Source organism: Jaculus jaculus, chromosome 3 (assembly GCF_020740685.1).
Source record: "Jaculus jaculus isolate mJacJac1 chromosome 3, mJacJac1.mat.Y.cur, whole genome shotgun sequence".
Lineage (NCBI taxonomy): Eukaryota > Metazoa > Chordata > Mammalia > Rodentia > Dipodidae > Jaculus > Jaculus jaculus.
In genome coordinates, this window is record NC_059104.1 from 157,976,891 (window position 1) to 157,990,035 (window position 13,145).

A 13,145-nucleotide genomic window follows, 5' to 3' on the forward strand; every position below is an offset into this window, starting at 1 on the left:
CTTCCCAGAGAAAGTGAGAACTACTGATGATGTTCTTATTCTGCTCTCTGCTTATTGGTTTCTCCTGGAGGAAACAGGAATTTTAGGAACTGGGTATTTGTGCATTCCAGCCTTAGGGCGGTCACTTGTACTGTGACCTCTGTGCCTTATGTTCCCTCATTGAGTGAATTGGGAGAATTGGGAATTTTTGCTTTTTTTTTTTTTTAACCAAAGGCATTTAGTCTTTCGTATAATATAGTATTGTTTGGATGCCTTCCATGTGCTGACACAGTTATCTACTTAAAAGAGATTGAAGCCAGGTGTGGTGGTGTTTGCCTTTAATCCCAGTACTTGGGAGGCAGAGGTAGGAGGATCGCCATGAGTTCGAGGCCACCCTGAGACTGTATAGTTAATTCCAGGTCAGCCTGAGCCAGAGTGAGACCCTACCTTGAAAAACCCAAATAAATAAATAATTTAAAAAAATTTTTAAAGTTTGCCCCAAGAAGAAAAGATCACTTGGCAATGTTATGATCTTCTATAATTATCAGTCTAGCTGCCCAGGAGCATTTGATCATTTCTGGCTTCATTGATCTATGTCTGCCACTTATGGAATTGTATTGTTTTTACATGAAGATTCTACTGTACTTAGTCAAGGAGCAGAAACAGTTGAACAGTGTAGCTAGGGGAGTATAAATATTTCATAGGAAATTGGATCATGTTAGTTTTTTGTTTAAACTTTTTGGTTTTGTTTTTCGTTTTTTGAGGTAGGGTCTCACTTTAGTCTAGGCTGACCTGGAACTCACTATGCAGTCTCAGGGTGGCCTTGAACTCACAGCGATCCACCTACCTCTGCCTCCCGATAGTTTTACATTTTTGAGGAGCCTCTCTCTATACTGATTTCCACAGTAGCTTCTGCCCCAGTTAGCATTACCACCAGCAGTGTATACTCACTTCCCTCATACCTATCCTCACCAGCATTTGTTGTTGTTGCTTTTTTCTACAACAGATGTTCCATGTATGTGAGATGAAATATCAATGTTAATTTGTGCTTTCTTGATGTGAAAGATGTTGAAGTCAAGGGTGGTGGTACACACCTTTAGTCCCAGTACTTGGGAGGCTGAGGTAGTGGGATCCCTATGAGTTCTAGGCCAGCCGGGGCAAGAGTGAGACCCTGCCTCAAAAAAAAAAAAAAAGATATTGAAAGATGTTGAACATTTTTTTTTCAAATATGTGTTTTTTCAAATATGTGTTTTCAAATATGTGTTACATTTCTTCTTTTATCTCTGTGTTCAGTTAATTTTCCTGTTCATTAATTAGGTGATCTTTCAGTGTTTAATTTTTGGAGTTCCTTATAAATTTTAGATAGTAACACATTGTTGGAAGGAATACATACATATATATATATATATATATATATATATATATACACATACACACACACACACACACACACACACAAATATATAGTCACATTGTTATATAGTTGTCAAAGACTTTCTCCCAGTCTATAGTCTGTGTCTTCACTCTAATGTTTATTTCCATTGCTGTACAGAAGCTTTTTAATTTCATTCAATCCCACTTTTTAATTCTTGGAATTATTTCCTGACTCACAGTAGTCTTAAATGTGAAGTCTATATGCACTGTAATGACATTTACACATTGTTTTTTTTAAACAATTTATATTTTAGAGTAGTTGATTCACAGCAATATTGAGCAGAAGATATATACATTGCCCATAGTCACCCTATCTCCACAAATGCAGAGCCTCCCCAACCCCATAATTGGAACATGCTGCCAGAGTAGTATGTTTGCTAAAACTCCTGGGCTTCTTTGAGACATATTTATCTTCCACAGCTGTTTGTTGACATCAAGGGTCATGCCATGGCTTTGAACAGAGGCAAAATGACATGTATTCACCACTATAGTGTCACACTAAGTAATTTTATTACTTTACTTTAAAATTTTTCTAGGCATCAGTGCATAAATTTTTAAGAGTTTTCCACACTAGATCTACACTTATGCTTCTTAGTTATTGTCTTTAATATTTTCCTACTTTAAAAAATTTATTTATTAGAGAGAGGGAAAGAATGGTTTTGCCAGGCCTCCAGCCACTGCAAATGAACTCCAGACACATGCCCCTCCTCATACATCTGACTTACATGAGTCTTGGGGAATTGAACCTGGGTCCGTTTTAGCTTTGTAGGCAAGCACCTTAACCACTAAGCAATCTCTTCAGCCCTCTCTTATTTATTTCTACTTATTTGAGAGAGAGCATATATTTTATTGAACATGGACTAAGTGTATAATGACTTTAAATTGCATAATTGTTCACCATTTGATATATCACCCAATATGTTTTAATTTCAGGTGAATTACCAGGATCAGAAGCAAAAGCATCTAACCCAGATAGTTTAAGCCCAAAGCTAGAGAATTTCACAAAGCTTGGGCCAACAAAGCCTGCGGATGGGACCCAAATCAAAGCTCCAATTCCCAAAGCCAGAAAATTGATCTACAAATCAAATGGTGGAAAGCAAGACGATAGCCAGTCTTTTCCTAGACAAAGGACGGACTCCCTGAGTGCCAGGGGGCCTCCAAGGGGGATCCTGAAGCGCAACTCCAGTTCCAGTAGCACAGACTCAGAAACGCTCCGCTTAAATTACAGTTTTGAACCCAAAAGCAAAAGTGTGCCTCCAGGCCTAACCATCCCTGAGAGAATTTCCGAAAAGGAACATTCTTTCAAAGATGACTCTTCCTTAAACTCCCTGGAGCCACTAAAGCATGTGAGGTTCTCTGCCATGAAGGACGAACTTCCACCAAGTCCTGGGCTTAGCCATGGCCGGGAAGTGGGAGAATTCCAGGTTTTAGAATCTGACAAGTTGAAAAACAGAACAGAAGACTTAGGGGGTATAGATGAGTGTGGGGATGACCCAAAGCCCTCTCACAGAAAACCTTCGTCTTTTCATCCACCAGCATCAAGCCCAAGTATATCCGAAAATAAAACACATCAGCCAGGGACTTCTGGTTTTGTTCACAGTACTGGGCTCCATTCTCCCACTGAAGTGCTAACTGCACACCACCAGCTTGTTGAGAATTTATCCACCATTGATGAACACCAAGATAAACCATCAGAATTAACAAGGCCTGAATCAGAATTGTCCAAAATCTCCGCTGGTAAGAATTGTACTACAGGTTATAAAAACCTCATTTGGGATTAAAATGACCAGGCCAGTCATTCTTGTAGAAGAACAATTTTGCCTACTAAGCGTTCCAGCTAGAATTCAGACAGACACTGCTGGACATGGATTTGTAGGCTTTCTTTAATCATCAGTATTACAAAAAGAAGTAGGACAGAACAGTTTCTAGTTTATATTTAACATAACCTCTTTTATATTTGACCCTAAAAATGAAACCATATCAATTAAACAAATGACACTGTTTTGAAGTTATTGAAGTGTATATATAAATGCTTATACCTTTGAATAGTTAATCTATTATTACTCACCTAATGTAAGGATGAAAAACTAGACTTTACATATTGATTGGGTGCCTCAAACCACCCTCTCATGCCTATAGAATTGCAATATATATATATATGTATGTATATATATATATATATATATATATATATATATATATATATATATATACACACATACACATACATACACATATATATATACACACATGTGTGTGTATATATATATACATATACATATACATATACATATACATATACATATACATATACATATACATATATATATATATACACATACACACATACATATGAATGAATAGGGCCACTCCAAGGCCTCTTGCCACTGCAAATAAACTCCAGGTGCATGTGCCACCTTGTGCATCTGGTTTTACATGGATACTGGGGAATCAAGCCCAGGCCATCAGGCTTTGCTAACAAGTGCTTTTAACTGCTGAACCACCTCTCTAGCCCCTCGTTCTTATATTTAAAAAAGAAAAACACAATAAGAGGCTGGGTATGGTGGTACACACCTTTAATCCCAGCACTTGGGGGGCAAAGGTAGGAGGATAGCCTTGAGTTCGAGGCCACCCTGAGACTACATAGTGAATTCCAGATCAGCCTGGGCCAAAGTGAGACCCTACCTCGAAAAAAAGAAAAAAGTGAAAAACAAAACACAATAAAGGGAACTCATATGTGCTTTTTCTCATCTTCAGTATATCTACATCCAATCCTACAATAATTTTGTAAATCACCAAAATATATAATAGTAACAATGAAGTTTCTACCTTTTTTTTTTTTTTTTTTTTGAGATAGGGTCTCACTGTAGCCCAGGCTGACTTGTAACTCACTCTGTAGTCCTAAGCTGGCCTTGAACTCATGGAAATCCTCTTACTTCTGCCTCCTAAGTGCTGATATTACAGGTGTGTGTCACCATGCCTGGCCTTTCTTTTCTTTTTAGTCAGTATTAGTTTAACCCTGAGCCCTTTTCTTCATATCTCCACTTTCATACATGTTCAGATCAAGCCACTTAAAAAGACATGACTCTACTTCCTCCTTGGACATTTGAAATCATTTGAACATAATAGTTCTTTTTTTGTGTGTGTATGGTGTATGTGTGTGTGTAGGCCAGGAGTCAACATTGGGTGTCTTTCTGTATAGCTTTCTGCCTCATTCTTTGAGACAGGGTCTCGAGCTGAGCATAGAGCTCACTGATTTGACTAGACTAGCTAGTTTGTGAGTCCCAGCAATTCTCTGTTCTGCCTCCTCAGTGTTGGGATTACAGGTATGAACCACCATATGCATCTTTTGCAGTGATGCTAGGAATCTGAACTCAGGTCTTCATGCCTATGTGGCAAAGTACTTTACCCAGTGAGCCATCTCCCAAGCCCCAGGAGTTCCTTTTTAAATTAAAGCAAATTAATAATGATTGGCCAAACATAATTATATGTGCTTACCTCAATGGATGGAACAGATTCATTGTAAATGTTTCCCTCTGTTATAATCTATATAAAAGAATGGTAAGTAAGCTTTTGCTGGTTTTGAAAGTGCACTTTCTTTTTCAAACACTATCATTGTAATTTTGTATTTCCTTATTTGTTCTGTCTAATTCTTAAATCCCAATTTACCACTATATTTTGGAGAAAAACATTATCAACTTAGGCCATTTTGATTGGCAGATAGAGCTCATCAGGTCTTGAGGAATGCTTATAAACACAGTTATGCTTATTCACTCATTCTCTGCTTTTTCCTTTCTGAATTGCTAAAATTATATATATGTACATATATATATATATGTATAGATAGATAGATAGATAGATAGATAGATAGATAGATACTTGAACATAAAAAGAAAATTAGGACCATAAAAGATAAACTCTCACTCTGTGAATCATAATGGCTTTAGTTATAAGCTTCAATGTAATCAGTATCATATTTATTTATTTATTTATTATTATTATTTATTTTTTTTTTGGTTTTTCGAGGTAGGGTCTCACTCTGGTCCAGGCTGACCTGGAGTATCATATTTATTGTCATACTGACAAAAAGCAAAATAAAAGAATACTCAGCAATAAGAAAACATTACATAGCATAGAAGCTAAAGTAATAACTTTGCTGTAAAATATTTAAGGGTAAATACACATAGAAGTTTTAAAAATTTTATCTGAGATGTTATCTAAGATTAACTATTGCTAACATTTAGTTGTACAGCCTTCCAAAAAATTATAAGTGAATATAACTCATCCTATTTATATACCAAGTTTTCTTTTTCACTCATAGCATATCACACATAAGGCATATTTTGCCTTATTATTAAATAGTCTGTAAGCAGACACATGATTCCTGAACTTTAGGGTCATGTGTATATATGATATAATATGTACTTAAGTAAGAATCCAATATCTACAATGTTCCACAAAGACCTCTTGTTTTTACATTTAGCCAAAGCTGATGATTTTAATTAAAGGTAGAATTTTATTAACAGACATGGGCTAATTGCATCTGAAATGTGGCTTATTTAAAAAAATTAGTTCACCCAAATGTTAGGAACATCCTTGTACATGTACTGCATAATTTATCATTTTAAAGAAAATAAATACTAAAGTATTTGAATTTTACTGTCTTAATTAAATGCCTGTTGAGCCATTATAAAATGGCTGTGTTCCTGGAGTCAAGTGTGCTCTGAGCTTTGTGACTGAGGCTCAGACAGGACTCTGGGTTTGGAAAGAATGCAGACATCCTTCTTCAGTCTCCTAGTCACTGATTGGCTGACATCAGGGAACAGGTAGGGATCACATTCTCCGACAATTTCAGTTTATTTATCTCACAGAAATAACTTCTAACTTACAAATGGTAGAAAGAAAATGGGGCATAGTTAAGGAACCTGTTCCAGTGAGGGTCCTCAAAATTCAGTGTGTAAACTTCGAGTAGCTGTTTGTCAAGATTCTTGGGGCCTATCTTGAAAAGTCCTGGTTCAATCCATCAGGAATAAGGCCCAGGAATGCAAATGTTCTCATTTGTTCACCCAGTTGTTCTAGCAGAAATTCATTGTGTAGCCTTACTTGAAAGTTGTTTTTCTAACTCCTGAAATCATTTAAGTTTGTGCTCATCAAGTTTGGGCACAAGTCCCACAAGCCCCCGATAGGGTTTATGACAGGAATGAGGGAAGCCAAGCCAACATGGTGCACTTTCTGGAGTGTCAGTCAGTGCTATGCAAAGGCTGGAAAGTAGGAGACATTAATACTTAAAATATAACATGGGCCTGGCATGGTGGCCCAAGTCTTTAATCTAGCACTAGAGAGGATCAAGGTAGGAGGATCACTGTGAGTTTGAGGCCAGCCTGAGACTACATAGTAAATTCAAGGTCAGCCTGAGCTAGAGTGAGACCTTACCTCAATAAAACTCTCTCTCTCTCTTTCTATATATGTGTGTGTGTATGCATACATATATATCAATACATATACATATATATGTATGTACACACACGTATATGATTTGAATATAACATGGAATGAATATAAAATTCATGGTTAAAAAATATAAGCCCATGAATCAAAGAAATATTCTAATTATATCTTCATACTTCTTCTAGGGGTATTTCTTTGTTGTCCTTTACTATTATGGGGTACTATTGACATAGTACCTTAATTAGGATACCTGAAAGGCATGGCATAAACAGCTAGTACTGTAGAAAGTGCAAATAAAAAGTGCCATTTCTAGAAAAATTAAAGATGTTTCTTTGAGCATTCTTTTTTTTATTATTTAGAAAAGCATTTCTGTGTTGCAGATGAACTGTCCTATTGTGTTGAGCCTGAGCCATCTCAGATACCAGATCACAATGTTAGACACCATCAGCAAGGTAAGCCCCTTCTCACGGCTTTAAATGCTGAAATATCCTCTTGTTCTGGTCCATGTTCCACTGAGATAAGGAAGACAACTGATGATTCCATATCTAAAGTCCTAGACTGGTTTAACCGAAGTTCTCATTCAGAGGACAGTAATCCATCCCTCCAACCTCTCCAAGAAACAGATCTCAGACCAAAATCAAACTCAGCATCACAAGCTACTATTGCCATAGTGACAGATCACACTTGCCTAAAAGAAGATGGCTCAAAGGCTGTACCATCTACCAAAGTGAATTTGAAACCTGTGAGATATGATTCGACATTCCAGGCACAGAGAGAGATGCTGACTTCTGAAACTTGTCAAGATAATGATGTCAATATCAAATCTAACTCTATGAACTGGTCCCAACAAGGCATCCCAAAGGAAGGTCCAGATATATTGCAGCCATGCAGAAGCCACAGGACCCAAAGTCAAGGGAGTAAAAATATGGACTATAGCCAAACTTCAAAGTGCAAAGGAGTAGGAAGTGGGTCACCTTCCCCAAATGATGACAACACCTTCAGTGTTGATGCAAAAAACCATGTTCCATGCAATACTAAGCCTACTGGAAGCTTGAATAAAGAACCCAAACTTCCTGAATCTGAAAAAAATGAAGGAAACTCACAAGCAAAATTTGACTCTTCAACAATTGTTCAAGAACCAAATTTGATAAACCAAGTGAAAACTGAGAGAAAGAGCAAGAAAGAAAACACCTCTGGTCTGAGAGCTTCTGTAGAGACAGAGAATAATGACATGCCTCTCAAGGTTGCCAACAGTGGCTCTCCCAGGAAGAAGCCCAAAGTCCAACTACAGCAAGAAGTTGGTGAGATTCCCAAGACCCAAGTGCGGAGAGAAAGATACAAAAGAGTGAGTGAAAGAATATCCTTTTGGGAGGGAGAAAAAGCTGGCGCAAAATTAACTGAAAAAGCACACACATCTTTGCGCAGCCAGGAACAATTTCCCACTAACATCCACCAGCCTGTGAAATCACAGGTCATGTCCATGGACAATTTATCTTCAGGCCAGAATGAATGTAGTCAAGTCATCGCCAAACGAGTAATCCTTGATGAGGATGACCAAGCACCCCACCCCTCCAGCTTTTATTCCTCAAATAAACCTGAAAAGGTCATGACTCCACTATCAGGTCCATCCAAAAACTATCCTTCAGCTGACCAATCAGATGAACCATCGTTGTTTCAGAATACAATGAACGAACACAGAAAGAGATTGCCAATGGAAGGCAGTTTGCATTCTAGAAGAGACAGCTCTTTGCCAGTCCTGAAATGCCCTTCAAATAATGGGAATGAAATGCATCCTTCTTTGGAGAAAGACAGATTTGTAATTGACGAATCAAATGCTAACTTTAAAATTTTGTCCCTGAAAGAAGGCATAGATGAACCAAATGTAGAACAAGCCTATAATCACTCTCACTTTGAGAACTTGAGAAAGTTTTGGAACTTAGGAGCTAACCCAAACAATAAAGATAATTATGAAAATACTAGAGTAAACCAAGAAAAATCTGTGCCTTTTAGTAGTCAGAAATCCAAGGAATTCAATGACCTTAAAGTATCAGGAAAAAATCCCCCTGAAAGAAAGACACATTTAAGCCAGGAAAACATTATGGTGAAGGAGGAAAAGGAGAGATTAAATCCAAAGTACACATCACAAGTGCTACCAGATGAAACCACATCTCCTCAAAAACCACCCAGAACATTCACTTATCAGTTGGTAGGAAAAAACCCTTCAATAGAAAGTATGGAAAAAACTATGGAATGGTTTGTTGCTCCAGTGATTAAGAAAAAGGATTACTTAGCTCAAGAGATTCAAGAATCCATAGTGCAAACAAATGCTTTGTTTAAAGACCACAAAGATGCTTTGAATGACCGCTTGCAGAAGCTGCTTTCGGAAGCCTCCACAGCAGCGATCCATCCATCTCATGGAGGACAAATAATCCAGATAGATGGTTCTGAAAACAAGGCATGGTCTCCCAAGGATTTTGCTGATAGTGAGGAAGGTGCTGTAACACCAAAGCAGAGCTCTGATGAGTGTGTCGACGACATGGTACTTCCAGAGGTTGAACAGAACACTTTGGTTGCTAGTTTGGACAACCTTGTGAAGGAAAAAACTAGAACCTCACCTTCTCCCTTGCAAACCACATTGGAACCTGTCACAAGAACCATTTCCCAATCTGAAGATGTTGGAATTTTTGAGAGGAGAATAAAAAAGCATCACAGCAGTTCAGCAGACCAGAGAGAGTTGATAGCTCCTTTTCCAGAGGGACGTGAAGCTTTGGGAAGTAGCGCTGTCTCCCAGAAAGCTGAAGGAAGTGAGTGCCAACTCAACACAGAAAACATGCTTCAGCTGGCTCAAGAAGGGCCCAAGACTGTTCATTTTCACAGAGAGGGTTCTTTGGGGGAAGTGGCCAACTATCCATCACATACGTCTTTTGGTTGGGATGTTCATCTTGGTCCCCAAGATAGGGCATTGACTTCTCACAGGGAAATTTCAGAGACTATAGAGAAAGTTGTTCTTCCAACCAAACCTGCACTGAATGACATAACAGCTGCATTGCAGGGGTTACTTAGAGAAGCTTGCTCCAGGGAATGCATGCCTGGAGAAGGGAAAGCAGAATTTCCTGAAGGAGGACAAGTAGGTGGTAGTCCTCCAAACCCTCTGGACATCATGATGCAGAGGACCACCATGAACACTGTTCCAGACCGGAAGGACTTTGATCCCGTTCATGGAGTTCCTGATAAAGCTCGTGAAGTTGGCCCTAATCTATCTTCTCTAGTATCTCTATCAGAACAACTCATTAGTTCATCTGTTCCCACTGTAGCTCAGAATAGCAAGGACCTACCTCAGGAAGTGACAGAAATTGTGAGGGAAAAAATTATCCAGCCCAAATCAGAGTGCCTTGAATTCAGGGCTGGCTTAGAAAATCTACTGAAGGAAACTCTTGAAACCTCCCTCAGAATATATGAAAAGGACAAAGGGGCTCTTTATCTATCAGAGGTAGTAGGTAGTTGTGATATGCCCAAGCAAGCTGCTTCTGACTTCCATCCTAAGGAAATACGAGAAACTGTAGAAAAGACTGAGGCCCCATCAGTAACTGAGAATGCTCTTGATAGTGGGCTTGAGAAACTCCTTAAAGAAATATCTGAAGCTCCTCTTCAGCTCCAGCTGTTGATGGTGGGAGAAACTCCTGAGAAGGAGCCCTCACAGGAGGCAGGGATAAAGCCCAATTCTTATGAGGAAGCACCAGGAACCTCTAAAATGAAGGTTAAAAGTAAAGGTTTGCAATCTCAAATCAACCCACGTCATAAACTATTGGAAGGAGATGAAGCCCTGACTGAGCCATCAGTAGATGTGCAAAGTTATACAAGTGGAGTTGAGGTCCCTGAAACCTCATTAACAATGACCCTTAGTGCTATAAGACCCCTAGAAGACAAGAACTGGGGAAGTAATGATGCAGAGGGTCCAGGGGCTTTTCAGGAGCTTAGCTTTGAAGAGGTTCCTAAAAGAATGAGTATGTCCAGAAATCAGCAACCCAGTCCTCTCCTGGCAAACAGAGAGAGCCCAACAAAAATAAGCAAAGTTGAACTGATGCTAGCAACACTATATAAGAGACAAGACAATGGACAAGGAATAGACATTCCCTCTGAATCTGACTTTTTGGATGGAAACGCTGCTTCTAATGCAGACAGCTGGAGAAATACCTCCAGTGAGTGTTTTGAAAACTTTAATCCATGAGTCTGCTTTATATGATGCTTATATACAGGGTGACTTTTTAAATATTGGGAGTGATTTGACTCTCAGGAGGTGCTAAGTTCTTTTTATTATTTCACTTTTTCTGAGCTGTTGTTAATGGAAAGCATTTCTGTATTGAGATAAACTACATAGAAATGATTTTTCTACAAGGCTATTTCAGAGTCTAGCCCAACTTTGTACTAATCTATAAAATTTTAAAAGGTCCAAATATATTTTTAAAATAATTTTGTGGGCCTAAAAAGCACCTTAAAATATGGGAGGAAGTTTTCTTCTTGAAAGTAAAGTACCACAAATGGGCAGAAACTCAAGACACAAGATCAATGCTTTATCAGTTGTGGGCTGTGCCTAAGGGACAAAGATTGGAACTTTGCTTCCCTCAGATACTTTGTTCTGTGGTTATTTTTGTTATCATTCCCTTACTCTTGCTTTCCATTATCTGCAGAATCTTTTCCTTCTTGCCTATGGTTTTGGTCAGATGAGATCACCTGATACAACTTACAGCGTCTTTGGCCAAGCCTTAGCTAAAATGTGAAAGATACTAACCAATACCATGTCCATCTGAATGTACCCAAGGCTTCTGGATTTAGCAAGCCATAAAACAGATAGTTTGTCTCAGTTGGCTGTTCTAATAAACTCTTGGAAATTTCAGCAGAGAATGCCCAGAGCAGGTTGAAAAAATTAGTTACCTGAGTCGAATGCTGAAATGGTGAAGCTGAGGTATTTTACCAAAACTTATCTTTGTAGTTTAATAGACTACAGTCTCAATGCTTTGCTGAGTGGCCAACTTAAGAGGAATGAGTCTTTTTTTTTTTTTTGTAAGAGGCTATGGTATCACTTCTTGAATACTGACCAAATAATTCATAAGTGATCCTAATTAGTCAAGTTTAAGCTCTTTGAACACAGAAAATGAAAGAAAGAAATGGAATATTTTTCTCTGAAACTGAACATGAAAAAAAAAATAAGCCTGTTTGTTAACTTTGTTGAATCATCCTCTTACTGAGCTGTCACATGAGTTACTAAAAGGATAAAGTGACCCACTGGAGACTTGTAAATTTGCACTTAATATAGTGACTATAACCTAATTTGTGTAAACGAACATGCTTGCAATTGACTAGCCTATCTATTTTTTTTTTTTGACTAGCCTATCTAGCTAAGAAATAGTATTAAATTACATAGACTCCAGGAAGATATTTTAAAAATTATGAGTCAGTAAGCTAAGCTGTTCAGTGGGAAGATTCAGAGTCTGGCAGGATAAATGTTGAGCCTAACATAAAAGTGTAAATGAGTAGAGCACTTTTGTATTGAGCAGTGATCTTGTGTCTGTATGATTTAAGCTTGTAAATATTTCTTGACCAGCTAAATTACTTTAAAAGTATATGCTAATAGTAGACAGATTTTATTTTCTTTTGTGAAGTACTTAGAGCAAATACAAGTCAAAGGGTAATAAGATAATTTCTCTTTTCAACCTACTCTTGGTTAGTAACAGGTGGTTTCTGTCTTTTGTATTGTGCAGCATTCATCGGTTTTGTCTTGTAACAGGTTCAGAAGGAGAACCCAGTCCTGTTTTGAAAACTTTGGAAAGGAGTGCTGCTAGGAAAATGCCTTCCAAAAGTCTAGAGGACATTTCATCAGATTCATCAAGTGAGAATAAAGTCTGCCCCACCCTTCATGCCTCGCCTGAGCTTACACGTGCTTTCCTCCTCCTCTGTGGCCTCAGCGCATGCTGTCGTGCACCAAAGCCCCTACACAGGTTAACAGACAAGAATGACCTTCCCTGTATATGCCAGCGAGGCTTGTCCTTCCGTGTCTGGAACTTTGCTTTTAAAACAATACATAAGCTTTGTGTAGTTAAAAACTGGATTTCTAGGCACCAAAACCTCCCATGTTGAGTACATATGAGCACAAGTCTAGGGAGTCTTTACAGATTATGATAGCTAATAGTGCTAGCGAAATAGAGCAGTAGCTGACATCTATTGAATATTGCATGTGAAACTTGTCTAATTTTATATATATCTCACTTAAACAGCACCAGAAACCC

The 13,145-nt window shown here is 38.2% G+C and overlaps 1 protein-coding gene across 6 annotated transcripts in view; it reads left to right on the plus strand.

The window, feature by feature from the left end:
* The window catches only part of Sytl2 (synaptotagmin like 2), a 120,898-nt gene that overhangs the window by 81,783 nt on the left and 25,970 nt on the right, over positions 1 to 13,145 (plus strand). For 3 of the 6 annotated variants that reach the window (XM_045146337.1, XM_045146338.1, XM_045146339.1), the window contains 3 exons: positions 2,347 to 3,150; positions 7,242 to 11,060; positions 12,647 to 12,748. In XM_045146337.1, the coding sequence (XP_045002272.1) occupies positions 2,347 to 3,150; positions 7,242 to 11,060; positions 12,647 to 12,748 (4,725 nt within the window). The remainder of the gene's footprint in view (positions 1 to 2,346; positions 3,151 to 7,241; positions 11,061 to 12,646; positions 12,749 to 13,145) is intronic. The other 3 variants (XM_004658279.3, XM_004658284.3, XM_004658281.3) reach the window with 1 other exon arrangement.